We start from the raw sequence: 15,990 nt of genomic DNA on the forward strand, positions 1-15,990 counted from the left end.
TTGTGTCTTTTATTATCAAACACTCTCCTTTGACCATGTTTACATTATTGGAAAAATCATATAGGCACTTAGATCCATTCATGTGTTTACATGTATTTGCTATTCTTAAACATGTTGCTACAAGCAAGGTATGAATCCAGTATGACCAGTCCCTTAAGATGACAAATGTAAATTTATACTGACAGGACAGCACTCTCTAGTGGAAATAAAGACCAATACAACCCTGATTCTCTTGTGACATGTTAAACATTTATTTTTGATCAAAAAAAAAAAAAAATCAGAAATCACATTTAAAAAAAAAAGATACACGCAAATGAATATTTAGTTTTACAAATAAAATGACCTATATACAGTACTAGGTGTCACGCATTGTGTGTTGGTTATTGTCAAAACAAAAAACAAAACCCCCCACCTGACATTAATGCGGTAGTAACAGGTTTGCAAACTACTGCTTCTTGCATTCAAACACAGAAATGTCAATTTCGTACCAACAACAGACAGAAAAAATGTCTATCAAAAAAGTCCTGAGGGCAAAATATTCACATCGATTAGACAATATAACCCACAGCGAGGCCTGCATTAAGATATTCAAGTCTGCCTTGTAAACTTGGTTTCTCATTTCTGGAACCACATGAATGTGAGAGCTATTCCAATTTGTCCAGCAGCTGCCGGATGTCTTCTTGGCCACGATAAATCCTCTTTACACCTCTTGGGAGATAGCGGCAGGATGAAAGGTTGAGGTAGTCTAGAGCAGTCATTTGTCCAATGACTGGCCTGCAAAACAAAGCACAGACGTGAATGGGAACGACTGATGAATTCTCAGTTCTTTTTGGATGCACTTTGTCTAATAAAGAGGTTATTTTGGATTTGCGGCGCTACTGAGGTAAGTACAAAACAACTACCTGAGTGCACGTGGTGTAATTCTGGTCCCACTCAAGTTCAGTGAGCGCAGTGTGTCTGCCTCAGCTTGACAAAGGTAACTCATTGCTAACTCCAAGTCTTCCTCAGTGAAGAGCTGATGTGCAATGTCCAGCTGTTGCAAAGTTCGACTCCATTTTTGGGTCAACGTGTGAAGTCCTTTCTTAAGCGATGACAGCCCAACATGGCTGCTGAAATATTGTCCCCAGAACAAACATTCAAGCTCTGCCAAATACAAGACAGTAAAATAAAGCAGATAAATGTTTGAAATGGTTTTAAAATGTGAAGCCTTCAAATAATTCAGACACATTTTGTGTACAAACTGTACTAAACTGTCCTGACTCCGACTTCCAGGTCATCATAGATTCATTCTGAAAAAGCCAAACTGAGCTGCTCGGTATTGGTGACATAAAGCAAAAAGCATTAATTTCCTGACAAACATACCTAGACAGGGTAAATCTGCAAGACCAGACGCTGTGATTCGAGAACAGCCTCGCAGGTCCAGCACTCGCAGTTTGGGGGAATCGAAGAGAATGTCCCTCAAATCTCTGTCGGTCAAATAGGAAAACGATGTGGTTGCGATACAAAGCTCCTCCAGTAATGGGAAGCCTGATGTTGGGTCGATACCAAAACGCATTCCCTTATGAAGAGGTTGGACGTTCATCATTCGGAAGGTCTGATGGGAAGCAGTACGTAAGCGTCACGGGAGAACAAGTAACCTTTAGCAAAGTGCAAACTCTGCCAGTAGATAAGAAATTACAGCTACTGGCTTTAGTGCTACTTGGGCGTTTCCTTATTTTCTGTCACATACATGCTGCACAGTAGCCAAGTATAAGAGGAATAAGAACTACTTTAGACTGTCAATGAAATAAAGTCATTCTACTAGAGTCCAAGAATAAAAGGTGGAGCAGGAATTGTGAAGAACATGCTCACTTAAATAACTGTTCTGTAGCATTTCAAAAAAAAAAAAAAAAAAAAAAAATCAAATTATATAAAACCAGGGTTCATAACGATAATTTCAAATGCACCTTGTTTTTTCAACCAGCAGTCAAGAACCAAGAGATCCAAAAAGTCTTTGAAAAGCTGGAATTTAAATATTAACAATAAACAATCAATCAACAATTAATAAAACGCCTGCTTTTCTTCATCTTCTTAATTAAGAGTTTAAACTTTAATGTAAAAAAGCTAATGTAGTCACACTAAAACAGAGAAGACCTTTGTTTTACCTTGAGCTTAGGGCATGCCATCTGTAGTGCCTGGATGCAAACAGGAAGTTGGCAGTCTTTACTGTCAAGCTTGGTGTTGACCTCCAGCATCTCCAAATCGGGACAGCATCCCCGCTGGAAAAACAAAAAGCAATGCTATGCATTTATTAAGCTCATTTGTCCAGTAGCACTGACTTTGTGTAGCACGTGTTTCACAAACAAAGAGAGAAAAGTCTTACAGTGATTGCAGCCAGAAGTCTGTCATTCTTTAGTCCATGACTGAACAATATTTGCCTGATCTGGCTCCCATGGTTTTCAAGATACTCAAGGAGTCCTTCAACCTGGAACTACAGCAAAAGCAAGTTATCCTGCAAATTCTCTACATGCAATCATGCCTGGATGAAAAAAGCTCTCCTTATGATATATCACCTATATTAAGTGGATGAAGTTTCTTATGAATAAAAAAAACGATAATCTGCATTGGGAAAATACCCTTAAAGCTCATATAGTTAATATAAGACAAGTAAAAACAGTTGAGATATTTTTCATCATAAATATCTGCTTATCTTGTTTAAAGTGCTTAACATTAAATTCTTGACAAACCCTTAAAGTTACACTTTAAATTTAGAGCAAGCATAGAGAAACTTTCCCTGTACTGTAAAACTGCACATTCATTGCACTGTGTAACTTCATTACACAGTGAAAGATCTTTGCATGGCTTCTATTAGAAAATCTCTACACAGGTCCACGTACCTCTGAATACTGGAGATTTAAGCTGTGCAGGGAGCGGCTGTGCAGACCGAGGCTGCGGAAGGCCGCCGCTGTCACTCCTGTGCAGTAAGAAAGCTTGAGGGAGCAAAGATCAGGGCAGTACTGCGACACAACCTGATGATGATTTCAAAAAAAGCCACATACTAAGTATTAAATAATACAGATAAACCAAAATTTTAATAAAACATTTATTCCTTTATATATTGTTTTTAAGTGAACTGTAATTTATGTATGAACAGGATCCAAAATGAACAAACACCAGTGTGTGAAGGGGAGTTTCTCAGTTTAAGACTTATTTTGTATTCAGGCTTGTTAAATTTTGCCTGGTCTTGTCAGGCTAGGAAGAAAATATTTGCAACCAGTGTGGTTTTTTTAATGTAATGTAATCAATATGCTGGAAAATCAAAAATACTCTCTGGACAAAAACAATATCCTATTGGGATATGGGGCTTATGGGATCAGATTATATTTAATGATGGACATCTTAGTTCATTTTTCACTACAGGTTGTCATCAATATGTTCACTGTAAAATATAAAAGGGAGTTACTTCAAATTGCCTCCAACAAACACCAGAAATATTCTTTAACTTTACACTCTCTAAGCTTGAGAAGCTGAAACCAACTTATTACCAAGAAAGAAAAATAATCAATGATTATCAAAACAGTTGCCAAGAAAACGTAAGTCTTGACTATTACTGTATTTTTAAAAATACATTAAGAAATGATTTTTATGTTCTTTTCTTTGAACTTGTGTGAGGAGAGCTTGTTTGTGGATTTGTATGTGTATGAATGTACTAATCATTTCAGATGAGAAGATCTTTCAAATAATGTTTAATTCTCGATGACTTACCTCTAATGCATAATCAACGTTCTTTGTCCAGTGACACAGAGAAAAGTCTCGCAGCTGAGAGAATCTAGAAAACAACACAGTTTAGAATTCATTTACATGATTAAGACTTAAGCAAAAAGCTAAATAAAGTACAAACCTGCTGTGTGCCAGCCAGTCCAAAGTGTCCTTAATCTTCTTCTGAGTTTTTGGTAGTTGGCTCCTCCCTGGTGCAATCCAGCAGTGACCGACAGTCACTCTGTGCCACAGGATCGGACTGGAGGCAGCGGCGTTCCACAGACGACAAACTCTCCCCACCCTGCACCGAAAACACCAGGAAGAATTAAACGGTGCGGTGCTTAGGACTGTCACTTGACCTCAAGAAGGTTCTCTGGGTCGGTATGCTGGCTTCCTCACACTGAGTGTCTCTATATGTTAGCCCAGTGACACACTATCGACACTTCCAGAGTGTGCCCTGCCTCTGACCCTATGAATGACAGCTGGGATAGCCTCCAGCCTCATCACAAGTCATCATTTGTGAATTGAATTAAATGGAAGAAGATGGATTCATTGACTTTTACTTCCCAAAGTAGAGCTGAAAAATGCATATCCAACACAGCTTTTTAAATGTGAGTATCTCCTTGTTCTATCATAGTAATGTGAATGCGTTAAACTGTTCAATCGCACAAAACAAACATGTAAAGAAATTTCCTTGAAGGGCGTTTTATCAGTTTTCTTAATGTTTATCCATAAAGTTAAATAACTTACAGTCTTAATAATAATAATAGTAATAATAATAATAAAGGTTATGTAGAGAGATTCAGACTTTAAGTTATGAGATTGATATCCAAGGTATTGAAGTAAGTGAAAGATAATTAACTTGCATGAAATGATTTTGATTAAAATAGTGTATGCAACATTTCAGTCTTAATCTCATAGGTTTAATTACAAATAAATCACATGTACGACACAATACCTGCATAAAAAGGGCACTGCTCCCTCTTGAATGACCACAATCTGAAAAATATTAATTAGCATCTCCTCAGGCAGGCTGTGGCCCCATCTGTGGTCGTCTTCTTTCTGAGTTATAAAGAAATTTGCGACTTTTTCTTCTTTTTCTATAACTGGTTTACTTTCCAGTTTGGGCTTGGCATTGACTGGCTTCTTTTTCTTGACCTGACTGGCTTTTCCTTTTCCTTTTGCCAACTTCTTCTTTTTGCTCCCCTTCTTTTTCTTAAGAGTCCACACTGACCCGTCATACTGGGAGGTGGAACTCGATATAACGAGAAGCATATCTTCCCCTTGATGGACAGTATAACCAGGCCGGGCAGGTCTGGACACTCGAGCCTTTTTGTGCTTCTTTTTTGCTTTGGCATCTGCAGCTCTTTTCAAAGATGCCTTTTTTGGTCTTGCTCCAGCATCTCCTTGAGCTGATGATGCACCTTCCTCTTTTCCCTGATTCTGTGTTGAGGCTTCTGCTTCAGATGCATCCATAGTTGCTGCTATCTTGAGTTTACAGTGAGATTAAATCCAGGAAAACCAGTTATCAGCATGATAGTCTCATAGGTGGTAATGTCTGGAATGAGAAGCAGATCAAGATAAGTCTGTGAGAGTAATCTGATCTCCACTGGGGGTAAAACAAAACACACATAGTGAAGTGAGAAAAGTGGCAACAAAAACAAAACTGTAAAAGTCACGTCTAAATTATGGTTAGATAAAGTGAACGAGGATGTATCAACATGACTTTAAATTGACCTCCCTATTTGCATATTGTAGACTGCACATAAAATATCAGATTGCTTAAGAATTGATTGTTCAGAACTCCCAATATTTAGACACAAAATTCCCACTCAGCTGTACAGATGCAAAACACCCTGCACCAGGTCTGTTTCTGCAAATAAGTAATGAGGAGTTTTTATACACAGAAATATACACAGAACACTTGTAACTATTCACAATAGGTAATCTCACTAAAGTAAAAGTTCGAATAACTACACAGTTGGCATGCTCAGAGTTGAACAGGTTTGTTGATAAAAGTCTTTCTTGACGAGCTTGGGTGTGTCAATAGATGGGGGAAGAGATTTGGTGTGAAAATGTGTTGTTTTCCTCTGCAGAGGATACATTTTTGTGACATACTGCTCCATCTGTAAACTTTACTTAGACTACAGACATCTGTTTTTAAACTAAGACATCTGATGTATTTTGATAACAAAGGGTAAGCAAATTACAGCTGCAGGGTTCAAAATAACTAGTGGCCCACTGGGGCCAGTTTCCATGTATCAATTCACTGGCCAAAAATGAACCGACAAATTAGTATTTTTTTCATGCAGGTAGTATTTGAAAAGTGCGACTAAATAAAGCAGAGCTGTCTGTATGCAGTCTGTTTATTCAGTTTGAAATGATCGTTAAAAAAAGGCAGATTTTATAGCCGAAGGCTAACAGCTGTGATTCCTGCAGGGAAAGAGGGCTAGATAATGTTATACATGACAATTATTTTACAGCTTTAGCTACCATTTACTTGGGAGATGTAACTTTATAAAATATAAGTCTACTATTATTTTATACTACATTATTAAAGATAGAGCTTCCAGTATTGAAAACAATTAAATTGGCTTCTTTGGGTCATTAAAAATATTGTAGAGGCCAGTGAAAGTTTGTTATACAGGCCCGTAAGTCAAAACGTGGTATTGTGAATAGTGAACATTAACAGGCTTTTTTTCTGATTTTTTAATTAATTCTACACAAGCTGAAATATTCAAAGCCAATATATGATAGTTAAAGCTGGGATAACATATAAATACAAAAATCTACTGTGGTATGACCAAACATCTAGAAAGTTGCTATTTATGTTAGTCACCTTCTTTACCTGCTTCCATCTGCCTCCATCTCCCCCTCTCCCTACCATCATCTGTCACACCCACCCTTCTGTATGTCCTCCTTCAATGCATCCATGGATCTCCTCTGCAGTCTTCCTCCTGTCTGGCATTTCCATATTCAGCATCCCTTGTAAAATATATTCACTATCCCTCCGCTGCACATGCCCAAACCATTTTTAGCTTTGCCTATCAAACGTGTTCTCCAAATGACTGTCCCTCTGATATCCATCCTAGTCCCTTCCAAAGAAAATCTTCCAACTCTAACACCTTCAGCTCCAACATCTTCAAACCATAAATCCTAGCAGGTCTCACTACCATCTTGTAAACCTTCCATTTAAGTCTTGCTGCTATGCTTCTGTCACAAATCACCCCATCTCCACCCACTCCATCTTCTTCATCTCTCTTGTGCACTGTCCTTAGGATGATTGACCCCAGGTATTTAAACTAACACTAACTTCACTAACTCTATACCTTGCAACTTCTCTATCACACCAGTCTCCATCTCATTCACAAACGTGGATATGTCTAGCTTCTGCTGACTTTCATTTCTCTTAAGAGCATAGCTCCACCTCTCCAAACTCACTTACACCTTCTACCTACCTTCACTACATCTCACATTGTCCTCTGCAAATATCACAATGATGACCACATCTATAACAATGCCGAGTTGTTACAGCCACATGAAGCCAAGGATCCAATATTGCGCTGCAGAACTGTAATTTATTTAATTTGTCCCTGTTTTCTATTGTTTGGAGTTTCAATGTGGGGTACAGTAACTGCATCCTGAAAGAGGCTAAGGTGGATTTTACTGAATGCATTTGTAGTTTTGTTGTTGTTTTATGTAACGATATGAGCCATATTAACAGAAAATTGTTGCTCACGTTTGCTAACAAGCCGTTTTCCACTTCAAAACTGCGCGCGCATGTTCATTGTTTGCAAACAGAAAACGGCTCTACCGACGACTTTATGTGAAGCACGAGAAATGACGATCAAACACAATATATTAACATTTTATTATTACTAAGCTCTTACCTACCTAGCCATCGTTTAGAGAGTTAGCTAACGCTACCTGACACCAGTTAACTGAGCTAGTTCCCACAAATCGCCCTGGAGCACAATATGACAAAATACGGCATGGAAATCATTGCGACGGCGGCAGTAAGCATTATCAGAGCCTGTCGATAATTAAACAAATGTTATTAACAGAAATGCTTTTTAAACAATACATTCATAAATTGCTGTTTTACATTACCTGCCGCTAGATCACGAAGACAACTGCAATAAGTGGACCCATAATGCACTTCGCATTGTTGGTATTTTTTTTTTAAACAAAAAACTTTATTAAATGTCTTCAAGTAACAAAATATTACCGTCGTTATAACACATTCAGCTGCAATTCCACGCAGACTAAATATAAATATATATTTTTAAAAAAAACTTTAAATCATTTATTTACTTTTAGAGTTGCATTTCCCACAAAACTGAGAGCATTTAAAAAAATCCACCTACTCATTATGAAAAAATAAATAAAAATTTAAAATCATTATTTGCATAGAAACACGCAATTTAACAATAAATATATAAAAGTGCAGTCTTTTCAATGAAAACTAACATCCTATAGGATAACACGTTAACCAACAACACAGTTAAAGTTGAAAATCTGTCGTTCCCAGTTTCTTCTTCTGTGGGGCTTCACGGCCGTTTCGCAGCAATGATTCGTTGAGACCTCGACAAATGCCCGCCTTCTGTAAAACCAGCCAATCGTTGCAGCGCACGGTCTCCACCCCTTCATGGTGTATTCTGAGAGGGAGCGTGTCCCAGGCGCCTGGTATTTTTGTTTCTGGGTAAGAACTTGTACTACTAAATCATAGATTTACAGCGCATACAGTTCAAATTATTTGGGAACGCTACAGAACCCAGCACATCTTTCTGCTCAGGTATTAATCACGGATTATTGCACTTTTGCATGCTTAGTTTTGTGCTAGTAAAGTAGGTGCTAATAGTAGCATGTTGCTCAGAAGGCTAGCATTAGCATGTAGATTTAGTCCAGCATTAGCATTCACTTAGAGATGTAGCTACAATCCTTTTTTTCCGAAAAACCTGCTTATAACGCCATTAAATCACAGGAATAGTCACATATTTCGATGTATTTATACATGTTAGGGATTAATTATGCATGTTTACTGATAATAAAACACACATAGTATCCAATAAGGATTCTTTACATAGCTTAGCCCCTCTCACAAGATAAATTAGTATGTGATATACATGTTCGTCATACAAGTGCACTTAAATATATTATTTCTGCAGAATGTTTAGTTGTTGTTTTGTACTTTTGATCTGCTATGACATGCACCCCTGTAGTATTTAACAGCCATAGATATGGTAATTTTATTTATTCATCTATATTTTGACTAGTTATAATTACAGACCAACTTTTTAGAAATTCACTTTGATAAGTAACATCTATAATTAGATACCCAGAGATCTTTTTTATTTTTCAACATGTTATTAATAACTTTGTCTTTGCATAACTTTAATAGCTAGTCAAAAACTTATAACTGACATGTATTCAAACACCATTGCAGGCATTTATATTTTATATTTTTATTTTATAATTTACATGTTTGTTACCTACTTTAGACTAGTTGTAGTTCTCTTTAATTCAGTTTTAATCAGTTAAAAATAATTATGATGATCACTTAAGTTGCTCCTGAAAACAGTGTTTACTGTAGATCATTAAATGTTATTTGAGAAGTAAAAATTAAACTATGAATATGTCGTTTTGGAATTTTAACTAGTTAGAATATATGTCACACAGTTTTGTAACATTACATTTTTTACTAGTACCAGCTATATTTAGAAAAATGGGTAATGGGTACAACAAATCACTGTAACATATGTAAACATATGTGGAAATGTAATATACAAGGTAAAAACTGAGTTTCTACAATTCTAACAAGTTTGAAAGTCAATGTTTGATAGGACCATCTATATTCTTCAATGCAGCCTTGATTGTTTTAGACATGCTTTATTGTCATTTCTTTAAGAAATCTTCTCCAGGCTTCTTGAAGGGCATTCAAAGGTTTTCTTTGGAAGTTGCTTGCTCTTTGTTCCGTTCTCTGCCAATATCATCCCACACTGCTTCAGTGATGTTGAGGTCAGCCTGTGACTGATAGTGTTCAGTTGTGTGCTTTTCTATCCAGGTGTGCTTTTACTACATTGACAGGGATCATTGTCATGCTGAAAAATGAAGTTGTAGCCAATCAGATGCTTTCCAAATTGTATCGCATTGTGGTAAAAATCTGTGTGCATTCTATCAGTTTTGACAAGATCCAGCTTCCTCAGATTTATTAAAGACACAACGCACACCATGCTGAGATGTATTATATCTCAGCATATATGTTTGGACAACAGCTCTTTTGGAATCACCTTGTTCATCCAAAAATACTATTATATGTCTGTCAGACTGTGCTATCATTGTCATTTTTCATAAGCTCAAACAAACTAAAACTAAATGACAACACATAATGTTTTGTGACAGGCTGCTAATAAGTAGTCTGATATGTATAAACATGCTGTCATCGCTTCACTTAGGTTTGTTTTTATACTCAAATAATTCAATAATTAAGCTAAATGGCTTGAAAACAAAAATACTCTGAAGGTGGTACAGAAATGGATGAAAATGCTCCCAGTGTCCAAAGAAACACTTTGAAAGAGCTTCAGAAAGCCTGGTAGTGTTGAAAACCACTTTAAAAATTACAGGAAAGTCTGGTTGAGACAACACACAAAGAGATTGGGGGGGGGGGGGGGGGGGGGGTTGAATCACAGATGAACAAATGAACTGGGCATATGCTTGATAAAATACAGACATATTAGAAATGTAGTTGCTGATATATGCAGTTCTTACAAGTGAAAAGTAAACTGTTTCTCTGTGTGAAAATGTAATTTTGTAAAAACAAAGAATTTAATGTGTTTTGTTTGAAAGTCAGATTGTTAGTAATCAGTCTGATTGATTAACTGAAAAGATTCAATTTAGTAACATAAAATTTTATTATAATGAGAATAAAATATAAACAACTTGTTTTCTTTTTTAGGGAATACAGAGTGTCAGTGTTGTTTCTTTGCAGATGCTTAAAGCAAAGTCTCACATTTGTCTGAAAAAACTCAGGCCAAATATTTTCATCTTTATTAGAGTTATGTCAAATTTCAGGTCCATTCTGAAATAATAGTTTTCTGAAAAAAGCATTTTAATGGATGATGGTAGTGGTGTTGAGCCATAGTACCCTAAATATTCGAAGGGCCGTGCTCAAGTAGTTTTCCAGATAGTGAAATTTCAAATTCCCTCTGAAAAGATGAAAACTAATGACAGTAGGGACCTGAAATTTTTAACACTAATGTGATTTTTTTCAGAGAAATTTGACATGGCCTGGATCCAAGACATTTTATGAAAATACAAAACATAAAATAAAACGACATGATGCGATAAGGAAATGGTTGTTACTTGTTGTTTGTGCCATGATGCACTTTTTCTCACTGTGATGTATTAGAACTATTACTCTTTATGGGTTTTAGTAGGGGAAGATAAAAAATGTGCAAGAAAAACGTAAATAATTATTATTAAGATCATAACATTTTGAAATATCAGCTACAGTTTTAACTGTTTAGTTTCAGTCATTCATCTTCATACAAATTTAGGACAAATTTGTCATTGTAAAAGCAGGGAAACGTTCTCGTCCACTGTTATTTTGTTTGGTCTGTCAGATCTTAATCATGCTGATTTGTCATGCATTATCCATCCAGTTTTTGTCTTGAAAGCATCGTCTTCTGTAGACTGAGGACTGAAGAATTTCATCTCTGTCTCTTTTAAAACAGCATACAATGGAGGATGGTCAAGATTTTTCTCTTTGTGGGAAAGCAGCTGTGACTGAAGCCAATCTAAGTAAGTCTGAATGCATTGCAAGTAAACAGCTACTTAGTAAAGCTTGTATTTAAGTCACTTTTGCTGATAAACCTTCACATAGTGACTGTGCCTAATACTAGGGCTGCACGATTAATCGTTAGAAAATCGCGATCTCGATTCATACTTATGTGCGATCTCATTTCCAAATGACAACGATTAATAAAAAAAAAAAAAAAAAAAGATGACGACGACGATTGTACCTCATTTTGATCCGGGACGTAATCTGTATGAAAACAAGCGCTCACTCTTCCTGCTCAACAAATGACAAGGGCGGAGCCTTATACCACGTGATACAGAAGCTGTGCCGTGTGATGGTAAAATTAGCAGGGAAAAAAAACAACGGCGAGCACGTCAGGGATGACGAGAAAGTGACAGGAGAAAATCCGTCCCGGTCAACCACCCAAACATCAATAACGGGAACCTTATACAGCGCTTCCCTATACCCGTCGAACTCCCGCAGGCACAAAGAAATTACAGAGGCTATCACTTATCACCTGACCAAAGATATGGCTCCCATCAACACTGTGCAAAACGAGGGATTTAGGAAAATGATCAACACCCTAGACAAACGCTACACAGTGCTGTCCCGCAACTATTTTTCTATTGTTGCACTACCTGCTCTATACACGCAGTGTCGAGCAACGGTGGAGACGGAATTTCAAGCAGTACAACATTTTGCGGCAACAACAAAACGTGAGACATTTGTTGTTTTTATGTTTATTTATTGTTTTTATGTTCAGTCTCAACTGTTACGAAGTTGATGTGCAGTTAATAAGTGCAATAAATATTTATACTGGAAAAGAAAATCGTGAGAGAATCGTGATCTCAATTCTAAGCCAAAAAATCGTGATTCTCATTTTATGCAAAATCGTGCAGCCCTACCTAATACCAGTTCATTTAAAAAGCCTTACCTCTTCGTAAAGGTTTACATTTCTGATTACTTTGATTTCTATTTTTCAGGAGATGAATACTACTGGAAGCTCGTTGCGGACTTCATTGGTCCTCAATCAGGAGAAGAATTAGAGCTTGAAAAGGGCCCCTGCAAGAACAGATTTATGATCCAAGTAGGACTTTTGAGAGAGGACAATAATTTTCCGTGGATCGCCATTGTGGATTGGCTCAAGAGGATCTTCCCCGCACATCAGTCAGCAGATTTTCGCCGTTTGATTGGAAGAGGCATTGCCACAACACTGAGTCTTGGATATGATGCAAGGCTGGTCTTCCTGGAATCAGATGTCAATTTTAATTTTGTTGGACCAATATGTGATAGCATTGGAGTCGAGCGGCAAGATCTTTTGGAAATGAGAGATTTTTCAGATCGGGCAAAGTCGATCGAAGTCACAAACGGCTTGATTCTTGAACTAAGCAACTTTGTGAGCAGGGAGAAAATTTCCCCAATTGTTCTAGTAAGTTGGCTTAGAAACTTCAACTCACAGTACTGTAAGAATGGCAATGTTCAAAGGGCATATCAAGTCCTCAAAGCCAAAATAAAAAAGTTAAAGGCGTTTTGCTGCAATTCAGAAACAAGAAGTAACAGGAGGAATGCATTGGTTGAAAATATGCTTCAAAGTCCGTTTGAACTGGTTCAGATAAAAGAGCCAAAGCTTATTGTAAAGAAACGCATGAGAAGAGATGAGAGCATATATTATGAAAAAGTTATAATCAAAGAGGAAGACGAGATTTTTGAAATCATGGAAAGTGAGGAGCCTGAGATGGACAGAGATGAAATACGAGGACAAAACGATCATGCTGCTGTACATAGAAATTATGAGGATGTGGATGTTTCCAACAGTGGAGACGAAACCTCGGGTAACACAGCAGAGTCTATGACTGTTCTTGACATCGCAATGCTGACTGTCCATAAACTGTCCAGTGTGTACAGTGGGAAAACAGAAGTGTGCAAGCAGGTTTCCCTGGATCTCCTTAAAAATCAGTACGCTCTGACATTCAAAGACAATCCAGCTATGGCAGTGTTTGAGAAGAAGCTCGAGGCAATGCATGAACACATTTCCCTTGTCTCTCCTGTCATGTTTCTAAACTACAATGCCAATTTCCTCGTTGATGTTCACGATGTAGTGGAACAGCACATATTTGACTTTGAAAAGGAGATCATTGAGTCAGCGGGAGAGAAACTAGGCCGTGATAAGCTCCCTAAATTCAAGAACTTTGTCAATTTTCCAGAAAGCGCCACCTCACGGTATATTCACATGGCTTGTGATATCCTGAGCCCTCGCACCCCCGAGAAGAAAAACTACAGGAAGTACTGGGTGGCTTTCTGTGAGGAAAAGAATAATCCCTCCAGACTGGCGGTAAATCACTCAAACAGATTCAACACCTACTTTGAAGCTGCTGCGGGTCTTATCCACCACCACAAAGAGATCGCTCTCTTCTTCTCAGATTTGCTGTCGCTGAACAATGATAAATGCCCGAACATTATTCTGGAGAGTGTTGCCGCAGATGCGAACGACACTGTGATTCAGAGCCTCGTATGTGTTCTGGCAATTGTGTACTGCAAAATCCTCGGTCCTTACTGGCAGCTTCTGAAGAGTGGAGGAGAGTACGCTCTCTACAGCCAGTACTTACTCTATCTCTACCAAAAATTTCTCGATTGGTCCAAAGATCCTTCAACTCTGCTGGAACCAGAGGAGGCTACGGATGTCTTTCTGCAGTACCCACTGCAAGAGAAAACCTTTGACGGAGTGTTTCACTACTGTGGGCAGTGGCACACGAATCGAGATCTGATCAGAGCTTGCTTGAAGAGGACGATAAAGGTGATTGCTTCAGTCACTGAAGAACACCTCAAGGATTTTCTGCCAGGAGGAAAATTTTCCCAAATTCCTTCCACCAATTTGAGCTTGCAGTTGGTCAGTTGCACATTCTCTGTTTTGATGGCGGAGTACCCCTTTGGCCACACATACCCCTACAAGAGGAAAAGGCCTGAGAAGTCAACAAAGTACTCTGTAGATGAGAACTTGTCATCAGGCAGCTCCCAAGAAGACAAATACCAATCTGCTTCATCTGATGAGAGCTCTGACGACTCTGACTTTTCCATTTTGGAAGTTAGAAGGAGGACCTCAAAAGAAACCCGCAGTCCACAGATGAGAAAAGGTTATGCCAGCAAAATAGAAAAGGCAATAAAGGTGTACGAGGAGATAGAGGAGAACATGGACAGGGATTACATAATAGCTCAAGTGAATAGAAACGGAGGGCCATGCAAAACTCAGCAGGATGTCGATAAAATGATGCTGCGTTTCGATGGAAAATCCCGAGCTGAGAAACGGGAGGGGCTGCGCTGCGAGATCGTGTATCAGAAAATGATTCTGAACAACACAAACTCTCACCTGGATATGGTTTTCCACAACAGCACACAAATGGCACTGAAGCTGAAGCTTGCACTTCCGCGCGTAAAGCCTGGCTACTCTATCGTTTTGGCGCCTAGAAGGACCAAAAAGAAGCCGGTGCTCCAGGACACGACGGAAGCTGCGACCGGTCCGAGTCAAAGCAGCAGCGGCACATGAGTGCTTTAACTGTATGATATCTAGAGAAGAGGTCAAGAGGATGAAATCTTATCATGTGACTTCCTCATGTGACTGCATGGCTTCGGACTAAGCAAAAACACACTTATCACATAATGTATTATTTTGTACATGCCATTAGTTGGAAAGACTGGATATTTTTATAAGTTTTTTTTTTTTTTTTTGCGATAATGTCGATGAGTTTGTAACTAATCCTTACATAAAAGATGTGAAATTGACCACTGTCAAATTATTTTACTTAATTTATCAACCAAACGACAAAATGTCTGGATGTTGTTGTTGGTGACCTCGTGTTTGTCAGATCTGAAGGGCATTTGTGTTTGTATCACAAGCCTCAGTGTGAGTGAGTTAATCAGCGACAGTTAGTCGTGTCAAGTTGAGCTGAGTTAATCATGTCAACGAGTTCATGATCATAAACTCTTGCGCCCCCTTGTCCTTTAACCCTTGTGTATTGTTTGGGTCTGCTGGATCCATTTTCTGAATTCACTATAAAGAAAATCATTGTGTTTATTGTTTTAACCTTAAACTCAGAACACAAAACAACATAAAGGGTTAAATAAATCTAAATTATTTAAAGCTAAATAAACACCACACAAAGGTAAAAAACAAAAATAGGGTGGCAGTGGGATTGCTGTATCGAAAGTCATAGTATTGGGATCTTCTCTCTTTTTTTTTTTAATTATTAAAATGCTAGAGAAGAGCAGCAAAGCCCATTGTTTGGCTGAAATGAATCTAATTAGCTGTTGAAGTAGAGGGCGATAGTGTCGCAATTTAAGCAACAATCAGTGTTAACTTCCCACAAAAACAAAAAAACAAGCAACCCCCCCCCCCTTTAATTATTTTAAAGGTAACAGTTGTTTACAATGAGCCGTCTGTGAGTTGCCCGCTGGATCGC

At 38.0% G+C, this 15,990-nt stretch overlaps 2 protein-coding genes across 3 annotated transcripts; one reads left to right on the plus strand and one right to left on the minus strand.

The window, feature by feature from the left end:
- Positions 1–248: 248 nt before the first annotated feature.
- On the minus strand, positions 249–7,911 carry fbxl6 (F-box and leucine-rich repeat protein 6). The gene is made up of 10 exons (XM_004569243.6): positions 7,849–7,911; positions 4,697–5,296; positions 3,881–4,039; positions 3,745–3,808; positions 2,877–3,008; positions 2,363–2,470; positions 2,145–2,258; positions 1,363–1,594; positions 903–1,143; positions 249–774 (listed from the first exon to the last, which is right to left on the minus strand). Exons 2-10 carry the CDS (start codon positions 5,212–5,214, stop codon positions 645–647), a joined length of 1,698 nt encoding a protein of 565 aa, XP_004569300.3. The 5' UTR covers positions 5,215–5,296; positions 7,849–7,911; the 3' UTR covers positions 249–644.
- Positions 7,912–8,331: 420 nt separating this feature from the next.
- Positions 8,332–15,313, plus strand: LOC101480848 (uncharacterized). 2 transcript variants are annotated; one of them, XM_014411217.3, is made up of 3 exons: positions 8,332–8,440; positions 11,472–11,538; positions 12,520–15,313. In XM_014411217.3, the coding sequence occupies exons 1-3, from the start codon at positions 8,387–8,389 to the stop codon at positions 15,075–15,077; spliced, it is 2,679 nt and encodes an 892-aa protein (XP_014266703.1). In that variant the 5' UTR covers positions 8,332–8,386; the 3' UTR covers positions 15,078–15,313. The 2 variants fall into 2 exon arrangements, with proteins under 2 accessions (XP_014266703.1, XP_014266704.1); XM_014411218.3 differs by having other exon boundaries at positions 8,396–8,533.
- Positions 15,314–15,990: the final 677 nt, after the last annotated feature.

The sequence above is a fragment of the Maylandia zebra genome, linkage group LG22, assembly GCF_041146795.1.
Source record: "Maylandia zebra isolate NMK-2024a linkage group LG22, Mzebra_GT3a, whole genome shotgun sequence".
Classification (NCBI taxonomy): Eukaryota; Metazoa; Chordata; class Actinopteri; order Cichliformes; family Cichlidae; genus Maylandia; species Maylandia zebra.